Source organism: Diachasma alloeum, unplaced genomic scaffold (genome assembly GCF_001412515.2).
Source record: "Diachasma alloeum isolate Michigan unplaced genomic scaffold, Dall2.0 Dall_scaffold_00399, whole genome shotgun sequence".
Classification (NCBI taxonomy): Eukaryota; Metazoa; Arthropoda; class Insecta; order Hymenoptera; family Braconidae; genus Diachasma; species Diachasma alloeum.
In genome coordinates this window covers 186,520-210,945 of record NW_021680538.1, presented here as the reverse complement: position 1 = coordinate 210,945, position 24,426 = coordinate 186,520, and the positions used below count along the sequence as shown (strand labels likewise).

Genomic DNA, 24,426 nt, shown 5'->3' with positions numbered 1-24,426 from the left:
CCAACTTGGCTGATCCTCGCTTGATATCATCCAACAAGCCATCGAATTGTTTGGGATTTTCGATGAAGAATTTTAACGTCCTTCGGTTCAGGAAAACTGAATGGGCATTATTTAAATGAACGATTACACTCATTCCATACTTTGTATTAACTTTCAAAGCTGCGGTAATGGTGTATCGAGTGTTCAATGCCAGCTGAGACAGTTTGAGCAGTGGGAGTTCTCTTAATTCAGCATTGATTTTGTCGAAATGCGCTTGATCTGCCTTATTTTCAACTTTCACGTTCGGATCAGGTTGCATGAAGACGGCGTTAGATTCTCCTCCGGAATACTGCAACGTTGGTGAACCCTTTTCGATATGATTGCAAAAATTCTCAAATTGTTCAGGATTATCCTCAAAAAACGNAAACTCCTTTCAATCAAAAAATTGCAAATGAATTCATCAATCCGCGAATCAAATGACTGACTAGTGGTTATTGTCTGCTTATTGTCTCAGTGTTCTTGTCTCAATCTCTTTTCATAGACACAGGTGTCAATGTTTGAAGAAGAAGAGGAGCCCTTTCTATGATTTCTACAGCAGCGAATTGGTTAACCCTTTCACTCACCCCCTCGCCGGGTGGATTGACTAGTTCCACCGAGAAGGTCCTTTGTAACGCAAAACCGCGAATTAAATTGATTAACCAGCGAATTAAATAACCCTTTCATCACTTTGACGGAAAAAATCGCGAATTAATTAATTAAACCGCGAATTAAACTGCAACCACGCGAATTAAACCGCGAATTAACTAACCCTTTCATCACTTCGAGGGAACAAATCGCGAATTAATTAATCAAACCGCGAATCNTTCTCGAACATCTTTATATTCTCAGCGAAGAACTTGGCCAGTTTAGTATTTACAAAGACTGAATGAGAGTCCGAGAGATGGATAATAATACCCACTCCATATTTTGTATTCACCTTGCGAGCTGCGGTGATGATTNATCAAACCGCGAATCAAACCGCGATCCCGCGAATTAATTAACACTTTCATCACTTCGAGGGGAACAAATCGAGAATTAATTAATCAACCCGCGAATCAATTAACCCTTTCATCATTTCGATAGAAGAAATTGCGAATTCATTAATCAAACCGCGAATCAGACCGCGATTTGATTAACCCTTTCGTCACTTCGAGGGAAAAACCGCGAATTAATTAATCAAACCGCGAATCAAACCGCGAATTAAACCGCGACCCCGCGAATTAAACCGAGAATTAAACCGCGGATCCGCGCATCAAATCGCGAATTAAACCGCGACCCGCGAATTAATCAACCCTTTCAACCAACACCTCCCCTCGCGGACTACCATCCAACACTTGGTCAACCAAAATCATTGATCCAGAACCCCCCCTATCACACTACTGTTGTAGCCAAAAAGACACTTCACGAGGAATATCGACGGCGACTCCTCAAAGTTTGGAAATCTGCGCTTTACGGCATGAATAAAGTTGCCGAAACCAATATGTTCGCTGCTCCAGTGCTTCTTTACTTCTTTGGAGTCCTCAAGTAGAGTAGAGATGAACTGAAACAGCTGGACCGAAATACCCGCCACCTGATGAATATCCATAGGTGTCTGTATCTCCGCTCTTCGTGCCCGCAGTTATATTTTCCGGGAGAGAGTGGGGGACGAGGACTTCTCAGTTTGGAGTCTCTTCATGGGCGTCTGGTCCTTGGTTTGGCTTGTGACATAATGAACGGTTTAGATGCGCATTTGGAGTTCGTGCATGATCATGAACTCTGTTCATGTACATCTGTTTGAATATTTCTTCTCAATAATTTAGATGTTTCAAAGGGTTTGATTTTAAATTAAATGCATGCAGATATATGAAAAACTTCTTGAATTATATACTAGCAAGTACCAACAAACGATATTATAGGACCTCCAAATGCCATAAAACAAAAGAAAATATAGTTGACCATTCTAGAACTAAGAATAAAAAAAATTAACATGATAGGCGGTACATCTATTCCAAATCCCTCAGAACCCTTCCGCGTATCAAAATTAATGTAATTTGTCCATGTACAGGGGCAAATGTGTCAAGTATTTCAGAAAAAATTCTCAAATCAATCTGACATTCCGGCTCATGTCCAATAAAACTATTAAGTTTATAACTTGATCTTTCCGTTTTTTTTATAAAAAAATATGTAACATTATAAAATATATTGTAACGAACATGTGAGGATGTTCGTTAAAAACATCACCATGACCTGAGAACATCAGTCTTCAGAGACATTCAGAGACGGATCGTGAGTAGAGAGTAAGAGAGAGAGGAATTAGGGTTTTGTTTCCCACTCCGGTGTGGTCATTTTTCCGATTATCCATGGGATAATCGAGTCTTGTTTTCCCGTTTAAGCGTAGTCATTTTTCGCGTGCTTCGCGATTCAATTTAGTAATTTTGCGGGTTCGTTTCATTACCAACTAATAAAGATCTATAATTACGCGTTTTTGAGGGTTTATCGTGAAGAAGGGCCGAATTTTAGAGTCATCCGATAACCTTTATGAGAGCCACCCTATTGTTAATCTTACGGGAAATCGATTAGGTCCGGCTGAAATGCCGATGCTCCAAATTACAATGGATTTTATGGGGGTTAACTGGTTACGTTTTAGTTTTTCGGTGGAAGGTCACGTGGAACAAGTGCAACCCTTGTATCCCGTGAATTGCCAGGTTGCCTTAGACTTTTGGGAAATTTGGAGAAATTAGTTAGGAGTATTGGTCTTTTAACCCCGTAAATCCAGGAGAACCGACCCGTAGGAGGCGCCAAAAATCCTCAGTAATTATCCGAACGTCCAACAGTTCGGCCCAGATTAATCATCATTTTATCTCATAAAGTTACGTAGAGAATAATTAGAGTTGAGTATTTTCGCTTTTGAATTCCCCGATATCATTCTGTGGCACCATCGAAGCCCACGTTTGATGTGCCAAAGTCTCCGCCAATCAGAGCCCGCCTCTGTTGGCTGGAATTCGAACCGCGGTTAGTGTCCGTGACACTGACCCAGGACAGTTAGTTTCACGTTGACCGTCAAAAACAGCTAATCGCGTGTGAGCTACCTCGTGCAAACCCCAAGGATTAATTGTGTGTTGCGGATTATTCGGTTGGGAATATTGTTGGAGTTTTGCTGGAGTTCCGCGATGGTCAAGAAGGGCAAGAAGCCGGCCAAACGTCGCGGAAGGGTGAGTTTTACGTTGGAAATTGAGTGTTATCCGAGCCATTGAGAATGGCGTCGGTTTTTCCCCCTCGTGGTGGATTCCCTCTCGTGGTCTCAGCCACGTGGTGTAGGTTAACCTCCGAATAATCCCTCGTTCGGCCTCTTAATTTACCATTTTTGGGGTTTAGCGGATATTCCGGATTTTTATTCGTGTGTTCGTCCGATTTTTGATCGGTTATTCCACCCGAATCGGGTCGGTACCGAGTATTCATCGCGACTTCCGGTTTACCCCGGCCATAATCTTGAGGTGATTTTCGGGTTCAGTGAGTGGGTTTTGTCCCCAGTGGACTCATTATGTCTTTTTCCGGTCGAAATTTGAAGATTTTCGACTTGGGCTATTTCTGTCTCCCTCGCTCCTATGGCGAGATGTATTTCTATTTTCTTCTACGTATAAATTGCGTAGAGCGGCTCGAGCATTCCCCACGAATGCTTTCCCCTCACGGCACCCCGCTAACATTCATCCGCGCCTACCAGCTGCGGCTCTCATTTCCCGCGAGTGTTCCCTCGTTAGGATTTCCCTCCGGATGTAAATCAACCTGGAGTGGCTCCCAACGATCCAAAATTGATAATTTTGGTATCATGGGCTTCTATAGACCTTCCCAAGCAAGTTGACTCCAGGTTTTTCGAATTTGACTCTACCGATTTTCCACTACGGCGAGTTTAGTTTTATCGGATTTTTAGTTTCCCGCAGTACGTTATACGTATACCACTGGGTTTATATCCTCTCTCTCACTCTCACGGGGATTCGCATACCTTTCCCCCAGTTCTCGGAATTCTCAAGTATTTCGGGATTAGCGGATATTTTCATATTACCACTTGAGGAATTTGATGACCCCAACCTTGTAGCCGAGTCAATCGATAATGTATTATTTTCGGGACTACCTCTTTCAATTCAAGTTATTATTTTCGATCTGTTAGAAGGATGGTAATTATCATTATAAATCTGTTCTTTTTTTTGTAAGAGCAATGTATATCAAAAGTGTGTAAATTCTTCATTTTGAAAAATCTCAATAGTGAAACAAGTAAGGACAATGTCGATCTCGTTAATTTTTCTTGTTTTATAGTTTTGACCGCCCCATTAACCCTATAACCCTATAACTAAAAAACCCATTAACTAAAAAAAAAATTCTAAGAGAATTAGAATTTAGAGAGAAAAAATTTCCGCTTCACCCAGCCGGGAATCGAACCCGGGTCTCCCAGATACGCGCCCGGGACTTTTACCGACTAAGTTACCGGAAACCACAGAAATTCACTCTCAAATTCACCTCAAACACCGCCTAACCTCCTTTAGATCATTAAAGAATCCACCTGAAATCCACCCCTCTCTCGACAACCTAGTACACTGAGCGAACCGAGGAGCTTTACCTTTCCCCAAAAATCTAGTTTTCTCCCTTTTGGTGTACGTTTTAGAGGTTTTGGAATTAGTTAGAACGGATTTTATAGACTCCTCCGGTTTGGTAATTCTGGCTAAAAATTACTTGGCGCCCATAGATTTTTGCATTTTTGAGTTTAACTAGATTCAGGGGAAGAAGGGCGAAGGTAATAGGCATTTTTAACCCCCATGCAAAAATGTCACGTTACAATATAAATACAAAACTGCATGGACCGGAACAGATGGTAATCGGAAGGGGTCCAGTCCGGTGAATACGCCGCGTGCGGGATAACCTCCCAGCCCAAAATTAAAATCGTTTTCTGTGTCGTGCAAGCAACATGAGGTCGAACGTTATCATGGAGAAACATGACTTTCCGGCTCCCTTGCCCAGTAAAGGGCCTCTTCTCATCAAGTACCTTGCTCAATTTGTTCAATTGTCGACTGTAGCATTCTGCAGTAACTTCCATTGCAGTCTGACTCATTTCCAAAAGTGCATAATAGAGTACACTCTTCATATCCCACCGGGTGCAGAGGAGAACCTTCTTCATGTGAATTTTTTGTTGGGGAGTGGATGCCAATGGTTGTCAGGGATCCACCCATGCCTTTTTCCGTTTGGGGTTAGCGAAAAAAATATATTTTTCATCTCCCGTCACAATTTTTGACAAAATTTTTCTTCTGGCACTTGACGAGCAACGAAAGGCACGTGTTCATGCGTTGGCCATGGTTATGTTCAGTCAGTTCGTGTGGAACCCATCTTCCTAGCTTTTTTATTTTTGCCATTGCGTGTAATTTTTTAGAGACTACTGCTTGAGCAACTTCTAGCTGAGCTGCAAACTGTTTTGGGTTTGCGTTGAGTCTGTCGAGTAATTCTTGTAATTCAGGATCTTCAAATTTCAGAGGCTGTCCAGGGCGTTGCCGGCCATCTTTAAAGCATTTATACGAATATCTACGCGTATCATAAGACACAATATTACTTTCGAGAGTAGAACAAACCGAATCGTGGGCTTCAATGGCTTTTCTTCCTTGTTGGAACTCGTAGAGAATACAGTGCCGAATGTGCTGCGTATCAGTCGCCATTGTATATACTACTGTTTTTTGAAGTTACACAGCTCTTCAAGCATGACATATAGCGTATTAAAAACAGTAGGGTTCACCCTTCAAAATCGCAAATGGTCGTGCAAATATTTGAATTTTAAATAAGACACCGTACTCAATGAAATAAAACGCAAAGATTGTTATACACCTGATATATGGAAACTTCCGTTTATTTGAAAGCTCTTCGGAGTGGAGCGTATTCCTGTTCACTGAATGGAAAATTATCTAATCATTACAGAGAAAATCAGCTAACTACAGGAAATTTTTTACATAGTTTTGATCCATTTGTGATACCTTCATTAACGAATAACCTAAAATAGGAATTGCTTCAAATAGCAGTGATATGTGGATTTCCAATATTGATAATTCAAAACGATAGATCCCCGGTTGATTGCCATTTTCAATCATTTATTTTATCGTATGGACCTGACAATTGAATTTTCATTCGATTTTCCAAACATAAACTATTTTGTCAGTAAGAGAACATGAAATTTTATGGAAATTAGTCGGTGTTGAAAATTTATCGAGTTATATCCTAAAAGTGTAATTGGTAGTTCTTGGTACCAGGGGCCGGTAGTTACTTTGACTATAATTTTTAGGTAGAGATGAAACAAAAGTGGTATTATATCAATCGATCTGCGTCTGCGTATTTTTTTACGGCATATTATATCCAAAGTAGCGAAGTCTTCGAGTGCTGGTTGTAATAAATACCAACATACGAGGTGGCGCTGCGATCGTCGATAGCATCAGACGCGTGGGATTTTGGTCTGCGGTTTTTTTAACGTTGTCGAAGGGTTTTTTAGAACTCAAGGGGTCAAAGTAAGTAAAATCTGATTCAGAACACTCGGTGTCCCAGTGGAAGTGGAGGTGAGTCTGGGGAATGAGTTTTTCGAGCTTTTTGTACTCTGTAAAGTTGTGGAAGCACGAGGGTTAGGATGGAGAACGAGAGAGAAAACGAGGTACGAGAGAGAGAGCGATTTCAGGCGGGAGGAACCGCCGAGCGCCAGCGCAGAGCAGTTGACAGCGGGTCCGGGAGAGGGCGACAGGCATACTGCAAAGCACGTGGCTGGTGCAAGGGAATCGAGTTCATCTCAGGCGAAAATTGGGTTGGATGGGAAAGTGAAGAGGGGACGGGGCCGCCCTAGGGAAGTAACTCAGGAAGTAAAAATTGACGACTATTTCCTGAGAAGCATGGAGGCAGATGCCTTTGCAGCGAGCCAGAAAATTTCCAGAACCCCCCCCCCCCAGGGATGGGAGAAGCCACAGTGTGCCGGTGAGAACGAGGGTATCGCGAGGACAGGAAGAGGACTGCGACGAGAAGGCGGGTGATCCAGAGCCAAGCGAGGAGGCAAACACCGGAGGAGTTTCGGTGCTGAACAGGTCAGTGAGTGAGAGTGATGCACCAAATTTGGGAATGGAAGAAAGTCAAAACGCCCCAGATGGTGCTGAGTTGTGTGTGAGAGTCCTGGGAGAGGAAACCTCCAATGTACAGGCTGCTGGGGAGGCGATGGAAATTGAGAACACTGAGGGCACTGTGAACAATCAGGATGGGAAGAATGGCGACGAGGGGGGAGCGCCTGTGAATGAGAGTGGACCGCGCAGGATGATCGAGGTGGGGATAAACACAGACCCGGAGAGGGCCTGTGTGTGCCACCTGTGCGGAAAGGATTGTAACTCAGGGAAGGAGGAAGACAGTCGTCAAGGGTACGAGGAGAGGGTAAGGAAAATCGAGGCAGGGGTGGAGGAGCTCTTGATTAGAGGAAACAAAGCACAGGTAGTTGGGAAACTTGATTTGCCGCTCCAAAAAGCCCTGGACGATATTCTTTCGGAGGTGGGAGAGATCAGAGATAAGCTGTTCACAGTGAAATCGTGTGTGGATGGTATCGCAGAGGATGTAGACGCTATGAAAGAAATAATGGAGAGATTGAACTGGAGGACGAGTAGCAAAAGTTCTGGGATGTGTCCCAGCGAGCGAGGGAAAGATAGCGCCGGCATCAGTGAGCTGTTTACGCAGAGTACGGGTACGACTAATGGGGATGACGTCAATCTCATCAACAACAACAACAGTCAGCACAATATCAACTTGGGAAGTGAATTTCTTGCGTCGCCACCTGCCCACCCCAGGTCGCCCTCAGCTTCAGGACGAGATGAGTGGGAGGATAGAGGTCAGGATCATGGGGCCCCGGATGACGTTTCTCAGAGGAAGGGAAGGAGAACGGGTCTGCAAACAGACCCGCTGGAGGGACTAGCGTCGAGGCAAAGGGCACCTGATAAACTCAAGGAGGGAGTGTAGTTTTATGAGGATATGGAAAGGAAATAGAGGGAGAACAACGTGGTCGTCAAGGGCCTAGTTGCTGCACCAGAGACGGAGGCACTGAGCTTCATATTGGTTAGCAGGAACGCAGCTAGAGCCAAGGCCAAGCCCAAGGCCAAGATTGGCATACTGGGTTTGTTAACCTTGCCCACAGGGGAATTTGTCTTTACGGTGGCCAGTCGTAGCCAGAAGAGACTATTGATGGACAGGGATGTTCAAAAGGGATTCAGGGAGAGAGGGGTTCAGGTGTTGGATGATTTGACGTTAAGGATGATCGAGGTGGCTGACTATCTGGAGGCGCTGGCAGTCCGTGCCAGAGAGCTTGGAAGGAAGGCGATGGTTGAGAGATTCCAACAATACCTCTGGGTGGAGGATGTAAAATTCCGCTGGAACGAGGTGCTTGGAGAGCTGATGAGAGCACAGGAACTACAGCAGACTAGAACGGGAGGAGGACTGATCGAGCAGGAGAATGTCGAGGTCGCAGATAAGTCGGGCAGAGTTAATGATAATAATGAGAATAATTTAAACTAAATGAAGGGGGAGGGGGGAATTCGAACTTTATCAGAGCTACCTGTTGGAATGTGGGGGGGTTTAAGGGGAGAAAAATCAGGAGGGTTTGCGAAAAAATTGCTAAATTTGATATAATAATACTACTGGAAACACATGTACTCAAAAATCAACAGGAAGGTCTGATGAGGAAATTAAATAGTATTACCAGTGATTTCAAGTAGGTACATCAAGCAGCGATTAAAAGGGTTAAAAAGGGAAGGGGCATGGGAGGGATTTTAGTGGGGATAAAAAAGAGTTTGGAGGGAGATATTGAAACAAGTACCTGGCTCAATGGAGCTGTGATATTGGGGATTAAACTTAGGGAAGGGGGTTTGAAGGGTAAAACTATAGTAGGGTATAATAACGTAGGAATTGAGCGAATTCTTAAAGTAATCAAAGGTAAAATGGAAGACGGGCGGGATAAGGGGGAAGCCATAGTGGTAGATGGGAATTTTAATGCCCTTATAGGAGTACTGCAGGCAGGAGATGAGGGAGATAATTCCATCATCAGAAGATCCAGGGACAAAGTGGTGAAAAGGGAGGGCAGAAAACTATTAGAATTTTGTGACGAAGAGGGCCTGTTAGTGGCAAATGGAGCTATTGCTGGGGACTGGGAGGGCGATATTACGTTTGTTGGGAGTCAGCATGAGGCATACCAATCGGTTCTGGATCTAGTCCTATATGAAGGGGATCCACGCGTATTAGGGGAAGTAAAAATTTGGCACACAATTGATTCTGACCATATGGGGGTAGAGTTGGCTCTACATGGGGTGGGGGGCACTCCTGGGGACCGACCCAAGGAGAAGAGGGGCAATAGGGAAAAAGTACAGTCGTCAGAGGGAAAAGTCAGGGTTATATGGAAGCCAGTACTCCAAGAGAAGTATCAATAATGCCTAGAAGAGAAGGAAGTAGGGGACGGCAAACACAAGCAAGGAAAACTCTAAGCAGCATTTGTTGACCTGAGGGCAGCATTTGATACTGTCGATAGGGATTTACTACTTAAAAAACTTTGAGGGCTAGGGATCAGAGCGCGTTTTTATAACATGATTAAAGCTATTTATGAGGTAACTGAGAATGAAGTGATAACGGGGGATGGGATATCGGACAGATTCATAACGGGTAGAGGGGTGAGACAGGGCTGTCCTCTGAGCACCATACTGTTTAATTTATTTATAGATGATATAGATGATTCATGGGGAGAGAAGAGGGGACGGGGGTACTGTGATAGGGGGGGGGGTAAAATTATTTTGTTTAAAGTACGCGGATAATATTGTTGCGGTAGCAGAAAGTGCAGGGGAATTACAAAGTATGTTAAATACGGCTGAGAAATATTTTCAGAGAAATTTACTCGCAATTAATGTTAATAAAACTAAAGTTATGGTTTTCAGGGGGGTGGTTGTGTGAAAACAGGGGAAAAATGGGAAATATATGGGAAAAAGGTAGAGGTAGTTAACAGTTTTAAATATTTAGGCTTTTGGTTTTCGTCCAAAAACGCGTATGGGGAACACGTACGTAAAATGGCGGGGAAGGGCACGAAATCAGTAAATGGGGCGTGGGGAGTAATCATGAGAGCTGGTTTGAGTTCACTCAAAAGTCGGCTGTACATCTTAAACGTATTACGGAAGTCAGGGGCTATGTATGGAACGGAGATATGGGGACTCAAAACAAGAGAAATGATGGAAAGAGTCCAGGGAAGGGTTGTGATGGCAGGGATGGGGGTGACAAGAATTACGCCGCAGTATCTGTGGAGGGCGGAAAGTGGAAGGAAGAAGTTAATACTGGATACGAGGAGAAGGTTACTTGCCTTTCTGGGGGGAGTGAGCAGGCTTGGGAGAGATAGGCTAGTCCGAGTCTATCTGCAAGAGGAGTTGAGGGCTCTGGGAAACTTCAACCCATCGATATGGAGCAGGGAACTGAGAGAGACTCTTAAGGAATGGGGAGGGGAAGCGTTCCTAGAAATCTTTAAATGGGGAGAATTTGAATGGGATGAATTCCAGGATAGATTGAAAGACTTCCTGGGGAGAGGGGAAGCAAAAGCACAAGATATAGATAAGCGTAAAATAGAGAATTCCACCTTCATCCCACTCTACAGACGGTTGACGAGACCTGACGAAGAGGAAGGGTATTGTGGGTTGAAAGGGGTAACGTGGGGGGATAAAATGACGTGGGCCAGGATGCGTTGCGGGAACATTGGACGAGCTGGGAACAAGGGGTATAAAGACACGAGCTTTAGGCTATGTGGAGAGATTAGGGAAGACTTGGAGCACATCCTGGAATGTGAACAAGTTCAAGGGGGGGAGCTCAAAGGACTGTGGGAAGGATGGACGAGGCTGGGAAGGGATGAATCAATTATGGAGCTTTTAGGGGGGAATCCGATCTCGGAATTATGTTAACTGTTCAGGGGGTGGGAGAAGATGGTGAGAGAAAGGAGTTGGTTGATGAGCAATTATGTAAACTGGTCAGGGGGTGGGAGAACATGGTGAAAGAAAGGAGGTGGTTGATGAGCATTGCTAGCTTCCCTCTTCCTCCGGCGGAGGCTTCTCGCTACGTCTGTCACCTAGTTACTTATCTCAGTATATTTAGTTCTGCTTACAGGGGAAGAATGAGGGAGGAAAGCTAGTCTTGTTGAATAGGATGATGCAGAAGTACTCTCTTACAACTGAATTGAGGGCGGAATATTGTCTACTACGGATCTTCAGTTTTGATTAAACCCGGATGAGCATCTGGTAGATGACTCGATGTCTCGCTCTTTACCACCAAGTCCCTGGACCAATATGGCGAGAAACGGCTCGAGGCTGGGGCGCCAATCACTCATCATTTCTCTAATCGATTTTCTTTTCTATTCACTTCAGTTTTCAGTATTATGTTAACTAGCTCATGCGTGCTCTTACCCTAGTGCAATGATCTCGATGTAAATAGTTGCGAGTGAGAGACTATGTGTTATTCTCTTTTTCTGTTTAAAAAACAGCAAACTTAATGGTTAGTTAGTTTTCTTGAAAGTCTTGTCTTAGCTGGATACCAAGAGATGAAAGATTATATCATATATTATATGAAAATTTGTTTGACTGGGACTTACGTCCTTAATATGAAACATGTTTGTTTGTTTATATATTTATTGTACTTATGATTATATTCTATGGGGCAATGGGAAGGGAATAATATGTAAAAACCCGAGAGGGTATACAGGTGGACCAATAAAAATAAATACCAACTTACAACTAAAGTTTCATTCATTCCCTCTGAAAGTCGGCTCCTCAACGATAGTAATTGAACTGTAGGGTAAAATTTAATCTTTTGTGAATTTTATGCCTTCATCGGCGATGAACCAGGAATTCAATTGCCTGAGCGGAGTAGAACTGTGTATAAATTATACATGACTGCGATTATATAATAATATACAACAGTATAGAATTCTACTCATCGTCATGATCTGTGGGAAGGGTTGTTGGATACTGTACATCTATCTCAATATGGCAGCAACCTTCATAGTTTCAACCATATCATCATCAGACTGTGCACTCCGACGGAACTATTACATCATCAAATTCAGTGGGATTGATCCGTCAAATTTTAACGAACGTTGGAACAAAATATAAATGTGGAAATCATTCCATCATTGACTGTTTTGTTTTCTTCAATTGATCCGGTTTACAAGGATAAATAAAATCGATAGGATTTACCTGGCTTCTCTTATGGCATCAATCCAGGTCTTGCAATCTGATTCTGAGGCTGCTTTCAGCTCGTATTGTCGTTGATTCTCACGCCTGTACGATATCGCGAAGCAGTGCTGAAATAATGATTAACAAAGTTACCCCACATGGCCATAAAAGTAATAGTCTCTATGTTCCAAAAATGAACGTCCGAGCAAGAAAATCAACTATTTTACGCCAATTGTATCCTATTAGTCTATCTTCATAACTCTCTTTTGAAAATCAACTATTCACAAGTCTAGTAGTCAGAAAATCATTCAGACTACTGAAAATGAATCATAAATATTTGAGTCGGTCATGGCCACTTCTATTGGTATGGCAGGAAAAAATTCAATTTCTATTCCCATAAAACGGAACAAAATTAAGTCTATTTCTCTGAAAAGTCACAGCAGCCGAGACTTATCGTCGATTGCAAAGAGTGGTGGATTCTGATGTCCTATCTTGAACTATCAGGCCACTTATTATTTTCTATATCTTAACAAGCGATAATCGACATATAATGATAGTTTCATAATATTATTCAGTAATGTCCTCCATTACTGAGGACGCGCTCCCAGACCGCTGACAATTCTCGAACACCATGTAGAGTCCCATTTTCATTCAAGATGGAAATAATCCTATGCAACTCAATTCAAACAATTGAAATCATACGGATTCATATCGGGAGGATATGGTGGGTGGAAAAGTTCTACCCAACGTTCATTGTCAATTAACTGCCGAACCATGCATGCTTTATGTGGTCTGGCGTTATCGTGCAAAATAAGGGGACTTATTACGTGATGTTCTTGTGACCATTTGGGAATATTGCCCTCCAAAAACGCCTTATAATGTTCAGATGTCATAGTTGTATTTTCTGCATGAATCGTCTAAAAAGTGATCCCTTTCATATCCATTGCAACTATCAGCAGTATCTTCAGTTCGTGAAGTTCTGCAGGTTGTAATCTTGGCGCTGACATACCTGGTTCCACCCAAGATCGTGATTGATGGTTTTGAAGAGGGGTATAAAATTCGACCCAACTCTCATCTATACACGGGAGCCTAGAAAGTATATTTTTCTTACGACGATACCACACCAAGTTGCTACGTGCAGCTTCATATCGAAATTCTTTTTGATCGTCAGTTAAACTGTGAGCTTACCATGTTGCCAATTTATTGACCAGACCTAAATCTTTGGTTAGTACTCTATGCACAGTCGAATGAGGAATACCAAGTTGGGTGGAAAGATCGTTAGCACTCACTCTAGGTGACTGACGGAGAGCTTCTGCGATTCTATCTCTCCCGTCTAATTTATTTGATAACATGGATCGTGGGACCCGCACCTCACCTTCAGCGGACTTTCGATCTCGTTTATAGACATTGAGCCAGGGTTGTATTGTTCATTTATATAATGCATTGCAGATAACACATTTCACTAATAACCCGTGCGCAACTCCTCCAGGGTAATCTAATAGGATACAAAATTTCAGGAATATTCGTAGCTCCACTACACTCACAGATTTTTTCAATTCCTCCATCGTAAATACTGCAATGTAATTAAAACGAAAAGTATATGACCCTGCTATATTGAATGAGCAATACTATCATGTTACAATTTTTTTCGTCAGATGGCGCAATACCATGCCAGGTGGAAAGAAAAACGTGACACCAGAAGAGGGATGACCTCACACTTCGAAATTTACCTAGTGGAGATTTCGATATCGAAGATCGAAAGAGTGGAGATCATAAACAAGTTTTTAAAAGAGAAAAAAGTCTAATGAAAATTAAGGAAACACCCACACAATAACTGAGTCTTTCACCGCTTGCCCTGTTACATAAATGTTACATCGTAACCCATGTGAAGGCTTGAAGCTGCGTTCGCATGCTGGCGACAAGCGTTGGCAGTACCTTACAAGCGCCATTTTCGTTTGCTGATGCACGCACCGACTGCTGCATATGGCATCAGAGTAAAAAAACTGACACTGAAGCGTGTTTGGAGAGCTAACAAAAATCCAGAATTTACGTAGTCATCTTGACTTGAAACTTAATAAAACCAACAAAATCAACAACTTAAATAATAAGTAACAAATCTAGTGCACTACTTAATAAGAATTCGAAACAAAGTGGCTGAGAATTCGCAACAAAGCGAACGAACGATCATCGGCACGAAATCACATGGTTTCATGTCCCCACGTGACACAGAAGCCACGCTTCCAAGGATGCAATTAACAAATTGCGCCAAGCAACCCCCAAATTAACCTAAGTAATCAAAGTGTTAGTTTAAGTTTATTATCGGAATGTGCGGATGCGTGATATCCGTTGTTCTTGAATCGTTAACCTAAAAAAACACATTCTGTTGTATGTGTATATTTGTGAACCCACGTGTGACGCCGCCATTCGCAGTGAATCCTTTAACTTAGTGTATTTCCAATAATAAATCTGGGTTTTTTATGCCGGAAGGCTTTTTTCCATAAAACTGTGTTCTTCCTTTTTTTTTCTTTTTGATAATTTAATGCAGCTATCATACCACCTAGGGTATGATAGCTTTCAATGTCAATTCAATAAACCTAGTATTTCAGAAGATCCACTTGTTTCGGAACGATGACAAAATTTTTAAGATGGAAAAAACTCTCTGCAAAACCGGTATCGTCAAAACTTTCACAAGAAGGAAAAATTATCAAGAAGAATATTGCCGTTACAATGAAGAAAGATCGGCTCCAGTGGACCGGCGATGCCGTTCGAATGGAAGCTCATGGTGGCTGTGAATCATGCCGATAGTTTCACGAGTCACGAGTTTGATCTGGATAGAATAATATCAAGTATACATACACGGTAGAGATACGTGCTAAGGACGTATACGTCAAAGAATCGCTACGAATAGAGATATTCCCAAGCTCCTTCCGCCTTCTCTGATTTGTTCTGTTTTCAATGGTAGGAAGTATCGGTGCGTCAGATTTGACTATGTGACGTTATAATTGTTTTTATTTTGTTTTGGTTATCGAGATACGTGGTAGCGTATCGGCCAAGAAAATTTTTGACTCCGACTGTACAAAACATCTGGCTGAGCGTACCGCGTATCTATACACGACAGAACTTCCCCCTCCACTACCTCTAGATGATCGATATTCGATAGAGTAAAAACGGGACGACGATTCGGGAACTTGTCCTTAGTTACATTAAATAAAACGCCTATGAGCTTTTCAACTGTGTAACTATTGTATTTATTGAGTTCACAGTAAAAAAGATATGCGCAAAGCAACGGGCTAATGTTCACATTCTCGCGATTCGTATTAGGTGTACAAATTAATAAGGTGCCCCTATATTTCGCGGTTTATAATTGCGTTCAAAAACTAAATATTTCAATATTTTGTATATCGGTAGTATTTAGTTACCGAAGCAGTAAATACTTCTTACATAACCTTAAAAAATGGTAGTAAATACGATGTCTGTCGATAAGCAACATTTGAAGCACTGCATTCTTTTTGCATTTCAATTAAAGAAAAATGCTGCCGAGGCTACTCAAATGATTTTTAGTGCTCTTGGAAAAAACGTTGTAACACATAAATAGGGCTGCCCACGAAATTAAACCGAGACCTCATGTTGGAAGGACCGTGTCGCTCCAAAAAAACATGAAACTTTTTCGGACTGCCTTAGTCGCGAAAGGCATCGTATCGTCTCTTCCAGTGATGACCACAAAAAATTATCTCGTCACAATCTCCACGTTTTCTCATTCTTATTCATTTGAGACCGAGACCGAGACTCTCAAACCGAGACTTGGAAGCTAAAAAACCCGAAAAAGTGGAGACTGTGACGAGATGATTTTTTTTGTGGTCATCACTGGAGGAGGCGATACGATGCCTTTCACGACTAAGACAGTACTAAAAAGTTTCTTGCTTTTCGGAGCGAGACGGTCTCTCCACAGTTTAGTCTCGGTTTAGTCTTGTGGGTAGTCCTACACATAAAACGTATAAAAAGTGGTACCGGAGGTTTAGAGACGGAGATTTCGATCTTTCGCGTCGAGAACAGCCGGTTCGACCGCAAAAATTCGACGATGAAGAACTCGAACAACTCTTGGCTGAAAATTCTGCTCGAAGCCAAACAGAGCTTGCACTATAACTCGGAGTGACTCAACAATGCAGTTCTCATCGCCTACATCAACTTGGCAAAATTCAAAAGGAGGGCAGATTGGTTCCTCATGATCTGAGTCCCGAAAATAAGAAGCGACGACTGGAGACGACGCTATCTCTGTTCACTCGATTTAAAGGAAGAGATTTCTTATACAAAATCATTACGGGCGATCAAAAGTGGGTGTTATACGTGAATCCCAGCGAACCATCGACGTCGACTCCGACACCCAATTCCTATGCGAGAAAAGTAATGCTGAGTATCTGGTGGGATATGAAGTTTGATATATTGTGAGCTACTTAAACCTGGCCAAACTATTACTGCGAAGGTTTATCAACAACAGCTTATTCATTTGAATGATGCATTGGAGCAAAAGAGGCCATATGCTGGCAGCGGAAGTAGACAAGTGACGAAGTAGACAAGTGATTCTCCAACATGACAACGCTCGACCGCATGTCACCAAAGCGACTAAGGATATTATCTGTGAATTAGGATGGGAGGTTCTCCCTCACGCGGCTTACTCGCCTGATCTCGTCCTATCCGACTATCACCTATTTCGATCTCTTCAACACCACCTAGCTGATGAGCACTTCAAAACAATCGACGAGGTCCGAAAAAGCATCGATGAATTTATTGAGTCAAAACCGCCAAGTTTCTTTCGCGAAGGAATTTGTTAGTTGCCAGTGAGGAGGAATGAAGTCATCGAAAATAATGGGGAATATTTCGACCGTTAAATGTCTTTTTGTTTTTTTTATAATAAACTCTAATTTTCATGAAAAAAATCACCTGAATTAATTTGTACACCTAATATTATAAAGTCGGAGAATCAAGTTACAAGGTTGGCAGCGCCTGTCCAACTGAGACTCACAGCCAACGTCAAAGTGTTGCCACCAGTGTTTTCAAATGTGGGTTGTGATGTTCTGGAGAATCACAGGAAACGTTTTATTCTCACATTAAAATACTTATAAGAGTAAAACAAAAAACTAATTCAGTGTTCTATGTTTTTTTCTTCTTTCGAAAATTCGAATTTCTCCTCGTTATATAAATATGCGGACCTCGGAGATGAAGACAGTGTAAGAGGTTATGGTTCATGTTTGAAGTCAAGCAAAACCGCTGTGTGCTAAAAATTGTATGATAAACTATTAAATGTTCGTGGATAATTAAATTTTAGAATAATATATTTATCTGTTTCCGAGTGATAACATTTTTCAATTTCGTGGGGACAATGGTTTGAATTAGGTTACGGTAAGATACGAGGAATAAGAAGACACTTTTGTCACTATTTCAACGACATTAGTGATATCTACAAAGTAAAAAACAAAAACAAATGCTTTTATAACAAGTAGGCGACTGCAGCCATGCAACTGTACATGGGTCATTCCATGTCAATTCGCCCGGTTTAAACCCTGACCATCTCAGATTCGTTTCGTTTTTTTTTCATGATTCTACTCGATGAAAAATCCACCCTGATTTTTTTCAGATTTTTTTTGTCAATTCTTTAATTTTTTTTTTTTGAAGTAGATTAACGAAAGCCCCAATGTAAAAATCTGAAAAAATTCACAGAAAATTTATGCTATCAAAAAGTTGCTTCAAGCTATTTTTTAGAGTGGAAATAGAAATAGTATGCCCTAGGCTAACCCTATTTCTGTATGCGCTAGGAAAAAAATTACATTTTATCTATGAAATTTACGTTAACGGAAGTGCTGAATCCGATTCCGACGTCGATTTTTACATGTTGTGGTCAGGTCTATTTATTTATAACTTTTTTATTGTTTAATCGATCATATCATGGAAACGGTTGTAGATAGAGAAGAAAATTTCAAACAAAAGGTGTTTGATATGTGAAAATACACGATTTGTAATGTATAACTTTTTCTTCTAATTGTGATAGATAAAGAGTTATCATGGATAGGAGGGAAGTGGGCAGCACGTTAACACTTGCGCGGATGTTGGGGCGCTCCGATGCGTTTATTGGCAAACTCGATCGAGATAGAGGAGAATGGTTCAAAAGAAAAATGTTCACCATTAAATTTGACATGTAATTGATGATTTGCCATTTGATCCGTTAATTTTTTATGAATTTTCTAAGTTGATTGACGAAGGCCCCTACTGCGAAATTTGAAAACATTACAAAAATTTGATATTACCAACAAAGTATTTTACGGCAAATTTTAGAGTGAGGATGGAAATAAATCGTGCAATAGCTGCATTGATTCAAGAAAATACTCTTTATTGTCAGTTTGAGATACACGGCAGCATATCGGTCACGAAAAAGTTTTGACTCTGACTGTAGGAAAATAGCCGAACGCTGCCGTGTATCTATACACGAAGCAACTACGCCCTCCACTACTTCCGACACATATCCATTGAATAAAATATAAATGTGACAAGGTACATGAAAAATAATCTTACAATTAGTTACATTATAAAGGGTGACGTCAGCATGTACCTTATAAATTTTGAGGGTATGAAGAGTAAGAAATTACGATTTGAATGCCGCAAAAATTAATGAAATCGGACAAAAAGCATTCAAATGGTGACGATAAGAATTTTGTGATTATTCAGCCAATACCGTGATGGCAGTCTGCCGCCATTCCATAGCGGTCATGGGACGGCAACATCGTTGACGGCGGGAGTCTAGATAGAAAGTGATGGAGGGGTTAATGTCTAAAGTGACGGCGTGGTATCTGGAGATTCTGGTTGTTATTGGAATGTCGCGTCGAACCGAGAGATGGCGGCCTCTAAGTAACAGATACCAGACCATCATGACAGAGGAAAAATTAATTTTTTTTTTTTATGGTAATCGTTTGGGAATCGTTGGAGGATGTTTGGGGAAGCATTTTCATTGCTTGGGGGGAATTTTATGTTTTTTAATTTATTAAATAGAAAATATGTATATCTGGTGAACGACTATTACAGAAAAAAAAAATTATCTACATTTACTTGGAATTGTTTGGAGAACTCATTAATAGCTTTTATTTCGTTTGGAAAAGGGTCAAGAATTTAATTTTTAAGAGTTAAAGTATTCACAAGGATCAAAAGGAAATTTTTCATAGGATTTTTGGATGAAGGTCATCTGGAGGTCAGATGAAGGTTATTTAAGGGTCATGTAATGTATAGCAGTCATATGCGGGTCATATTGGTGTCATATGAAGGCCATATGGGAGTCACATGGAAGTCATATGGGAGTCATATGGGGTTCATATTGAAGTTCATATGGGGTTCATATGAGAGATGTTGGGAATAAGAAGTTGAATAAATGTAAATGTACAATTGCACATATCAAACCCACCATGACACGGTCACAGCAGCCCGTGTGGCTGCAGCCATGGAGTGGCCAAAATTCATTAACGGGAATGGGTGATTACAACAGTCGGACGGGAGGTTATGGCCAATAGGGACCAAAGCTCGAATGAGGGCCCAACACAAGCTCCAAAGATTAAGAAAGAAATTATAAGGTTCAAACACGGCGGTCAAATTCGGACCAAGGTCAAATAAAGACCGAGGGTCAAACGGGGAGTTGTGGAAGCCAAATGAGGACTCAGGGTCAAATACAGACTGAGGGTCTAATGATGGGTTGTGAGGGGTAAATAGGGAGCAAGCTCCAGATGAGATTTATGAGGACTAAATACAAGTACCCAAGGGTCAGATGCTTGCCAAGGGTCAGAGGGAAGGGGGGGAGGAGGAGGTTAAAAGTACAAGTGTGCTACAGCGACCGAGGGTTAAATGGAGGGCTTAAAGAGTCGAACACAATGGTCCAAGGCTTGAAAGACGAATTATACGGTTTAAACACGATGGTCAAATAAAGACCAACGGTCGAATAAAGACCGAGGGACACATGGGGAGTTGTGACGGTCAAATCAGGGCTAGGGCCAAACATTATTCTCGTATAACCCCCAAATGTTTCCCAACTAACTCGCATATGACTCCTATACACCCTCGTATGACACTTCAGGGTGCCAAGTGAATTTGGAAAAATATTTAAAACAAATTTTTCTTTTCCTCCATCATTGCAGAAATATGTATTCATTCATCCTACGAAATTTCAAACCCGCAAGTGGAACTAGACATCGAGAAAATAAATGAGGAAGATCCCCTATTTTGCGTGACGAACCTCGAGAAAGCATGGGATCAAATCGGTACGGCGGGTTGAAATATCTCTCTTATTCACCGTGGTACCCCATTATTTTTTGACGCCATCACATTTGACACATTATTCCCCATATCTTCATTTTTTTTCAAATTTTTCTTGAGTTCTTAGGGGTGAAACGTTCAATTTAATCACAAATCCATAAGAGGCCGTGTATAAGACTGATTTTGTTTATTTAATTTCTCGAAACCCATAAGTTCTAACATTGTAAACTTGTCACCGATGTGCACCATCTGCTAATACTATTATTTAAAAAAATTATAACTTTGTTGGTGAATGTCAATTTTCAAGGTCATTGCCAAATTCACTTGGCACCCTTAACCCATTGACGCCACTGTGTGTTTCTTATGGCGCACTAATACACTGCCGGAACAGTCCATGGGTTAAATAACCTTCACATGACCTCACTATGACCCCCATAGAAAAACCTTTAAAAAATTCAATCTTGACCGTTACAAATACTTGAACCCTTAAACAATGAGGTTTTCACCGTTTCCCAAACGAAATGAAAATTGTTAATGAACTCCCCAAACAATTTCAAGTAAATCTAGATATTTTTTTTTCTTCTGTAATCCTCGTTTACCAAATATAAAAATTTTCAAATTTAATTAATTAAAAATCTGAAACTTCTCCCCAAACAATGAAAATACTTTCGCAAACATCCCTCAACGATTGCCATCAATGAAAGTGAATAATTAACTTTTCGTCTGCCAAGTATGTGACGGTAAATGGCCGTAAATTTGAATGAATTAACAAATGAGGCGACCATTTCGAAGGGAAATAATTGGAACAAAATAGGGAGTAATTCGTAGAGCTAGAATAAATGAGAACATAATTTAAAGACCATTTCGCAAATTATCGTGAACTCTCACTTACTGAACAATAATTGGCCGCTTCATCGTTGTTATTTTTATCGTAATGTCATTCTATGATGATGGCATTATATTAATGTGATAATATTTTTCATCATACGAGAATAAGAATCATAAATCATAAATATTTCTCAAGCATTAGAAAAATTCAAGGAGAAAGCGTTTCCTCAGTTGGAGAGTACCCCCAATAGGGAGTATGTACTACCAATTCAATGAAATACCCCTCAGAAATGAGGGAAAAAATGAGCACCCCCGTTTTTTTGGATACAGTACTTGTTCCCAACCTTAATTTCATTGAATTGTCATGTGACTGAGTGCGTAATTGCTTTCTTTACCGACTCTGTCGACCAACGTTCAAGTCTCGGTCAGAGATTTTTATCTCAGTTTTTCTTGCCTTTGCTGCTTTTCGGTTTATCGAAATGTCACTCCATTAAATTTCACGAATGGATGTCTGTCCAATTTTAATTTTTTTCCTGGAATAAAACATTTTTCTAATGAAATTCTCGAGATGAATGAATCAGGTATGTATAAATTAATGATTCATCTTCGATCTTACATTTTGTATGAATGGATTTTGGGTGCTTTGAATACCGTAATACTCATTCCATTAGCGGTGGTCTCTCGGAAGCGTTGTAATTTCCTGCTTTCATCTCAAATGTCTCGGATATTATCGGAAAAATTATGGAGCCATCTCTAGTCTAGTGATGGCGCGAGAGACTTTACGAGACAAAACTTGGGAGGGATCGTCTCGATCTCAGCGAACACGGAAATGTCTGGTCTCGTCTTAGTCTCGAAGTACGCAGTGTCGACTCCTCTCATGATAACCTCGAGTAAATTTATCTCATCTCGGTCTTAAGTTCTTCGCGGGTTTTCATGGAAAATCTCTGTTTTTGTCTCGGTCTCTCTCGTCTCGGAATTTCACCTATAAAAAATGCGAAAGACTGGAATCTGAAATAAATTGAGTCGGCGTTATCATGAGAGCAGTCGATACTGCGTATTTCGAAACTGAGATGAGACAAAAATTTTCCGTATCCACTGAAACCGAAACGATCCCTCGACATTTTTGTCTCGTGATGTCTCGCGGCATCACTAGTCTAATCACATTTTCACCTTCGTATTTCTCAAGATGCAATCACCTATGCTGCACACGTGCTTCAACATACGACAAGAAGGTTGTAAGGCTTACAGAGCGCTACCAGATGCGAAATGTGTGTCAATAGCTGCTGCCAAAATCGGAACGATAGCGGTTGCATTAGGTAGAGCGATACCAAATGCAACAACTGTAGTGGTATGTACTGCAATAGTGGCAGTGATATTGGTTGCGGAACTTATAGCAATATTGGCGGTAGATTGGGTTCCTAGTGGTGCTCAGTAGCTTAGTGGTAAAGTAACTCGCCCGGAAAGTGAGAGGACGTGGGCTTCGATACCCACCTGAGTTCAAAGCCCGCTGGGGGTACCCAATTTATTCAAATATTGTACGTCTGATCTATTTATTTAAAATTAATGGAATATTGGCGGTTCTAGTTGGAGCGATACAGAATGTAACATTGGTTGCATTGGGTAGACGGATACAAAATGCGACAACGGTGCGGGTAGATGCTGCGATAATCGCATATTAGTTGCCCTAGTTAGAGCAACATCGGATGCGATAACGGCGACAATCGCAGCACCATTGGTTTTACTTGCAGCTATTGTGGAAACTTTATATGAATAGCGGTTGGAACAGGTTGGAATAGCGGTGACTGCATTAGTTGAAACGATATTGCACGCGACACATATGGTTAAATTGATCGAGAGCCAGTGCGATGGTCCCAGCGATATTACAGGGTGCACTTGTGGCAATAACGACTACGATAATTAAGGCGATAATGACAGTGACATTTGCAACGACATGTATGGCAATGACTGAGACGATATAGGACGCAATGTTTTTGGCCACTGAGTGAAAGTTGTTGCGACAGCGACTGTAATGATTGAGCTACTACCCAACACCCAAAGTATGATGACAGTCACACTGCTGATTAATAACAATCAATGCGACCAATGATTGGCAACATTAAATGAAACAACAACCACTGCAACGCTGTAGCCATATTTGGGATCATAGCAGTGATTGTTCAGTCATCCTACATGGGTTTTATATTCCATACCTCATTGTGATTTCAAAATAATTATTTTCAACCGATAGTCCAATAATTCATTTTTTGCGACTAACTCAGTGAAGATATGAGTGACCTTCAATCGGTGTGGAGACTCCAAAAACATCATCCAGGTAATTATGGTCTGGAGTTTCTGTTTCTCATATAACGCGAACCCACGAATTTGTTGGTGTACCTCTGAAGGGGGTGAACTTCCTCTTCAACTGAAGTCCACGATCATCTCAGGCGTCTATGCCAAAGATCATGATCTCCCATGCATCTATGCATGTAATGAAATCCACGGGGCACTTGTGAGAGAATCCAGTAGTAGGAGCTTTTTGCCATTTTATTCCTATTTTGTTTCATGTTTTGAATGGATGTTTAAATTTTCCTATGGAATGAGTTATTATTAAGGCCGGAGGCTTCATTTACGAAAACGGCTATTATCAGAAGTTAGCTCCAAATAAGTGATTGAAGTGAGCGACAAGTAGGGTTGGGAAGAAATTGAAACATTGATGTTGGAATTTGTTATAATTCATTGATTAGAGGGTTATTTTGTTGACGGAGTGAGGAAAAGCGTTGGAACGTGAATTGGGTGTTTTGAAGAGGGTCAATGGGAGATCTCGGTGATTTCTTAGGGTTAACTTACCAGGAGAGCTATCGGGTTCTTTCAAAAGGGGATTAATGGAGGCCATGGTCGAGGGGAGATCTTGGGGGTCAGTTCCCAGGACAGCCCACAGGGTCTTTTAAGGGAGGGGGGGGGTCAATAGAGGGTATGGACGAGGGGAGATCTCGAGAGGTTTTTGGGGGGTATCTCTATAGTGGAGCTCTCGGGGTATTTATAAGGGCGAAGGAGAGAGGGGGGGTGGTTAATGGGGGGT

At 41.4% G+C, this 24,426-nt stretch overlaps 1 protein-coding gene across 1 annotated transcript in view; it reads right to left on the bottom strand.

Moving 5' to 3' along the window:
* The window catches only part of LOC107041993 (ras-specific guanine nucleotide-releasing factor 1), a 310,250-nt gene that overhangs the window by 171,901 nt on the left and 113,923 nt on the right, over positions 1–24,426 (bottom strand). Inside the window, exon 3 of the mRNA XM_015262838.1 lies at positions 12,255–12,361. Coding sequence (XP_015118324.1) covers positions 12,255–12,361 — 107 coding nt within the window. The remainder of the gene's footprint in view (positions 1–12,254; positions 12,362–24,426) is intronic.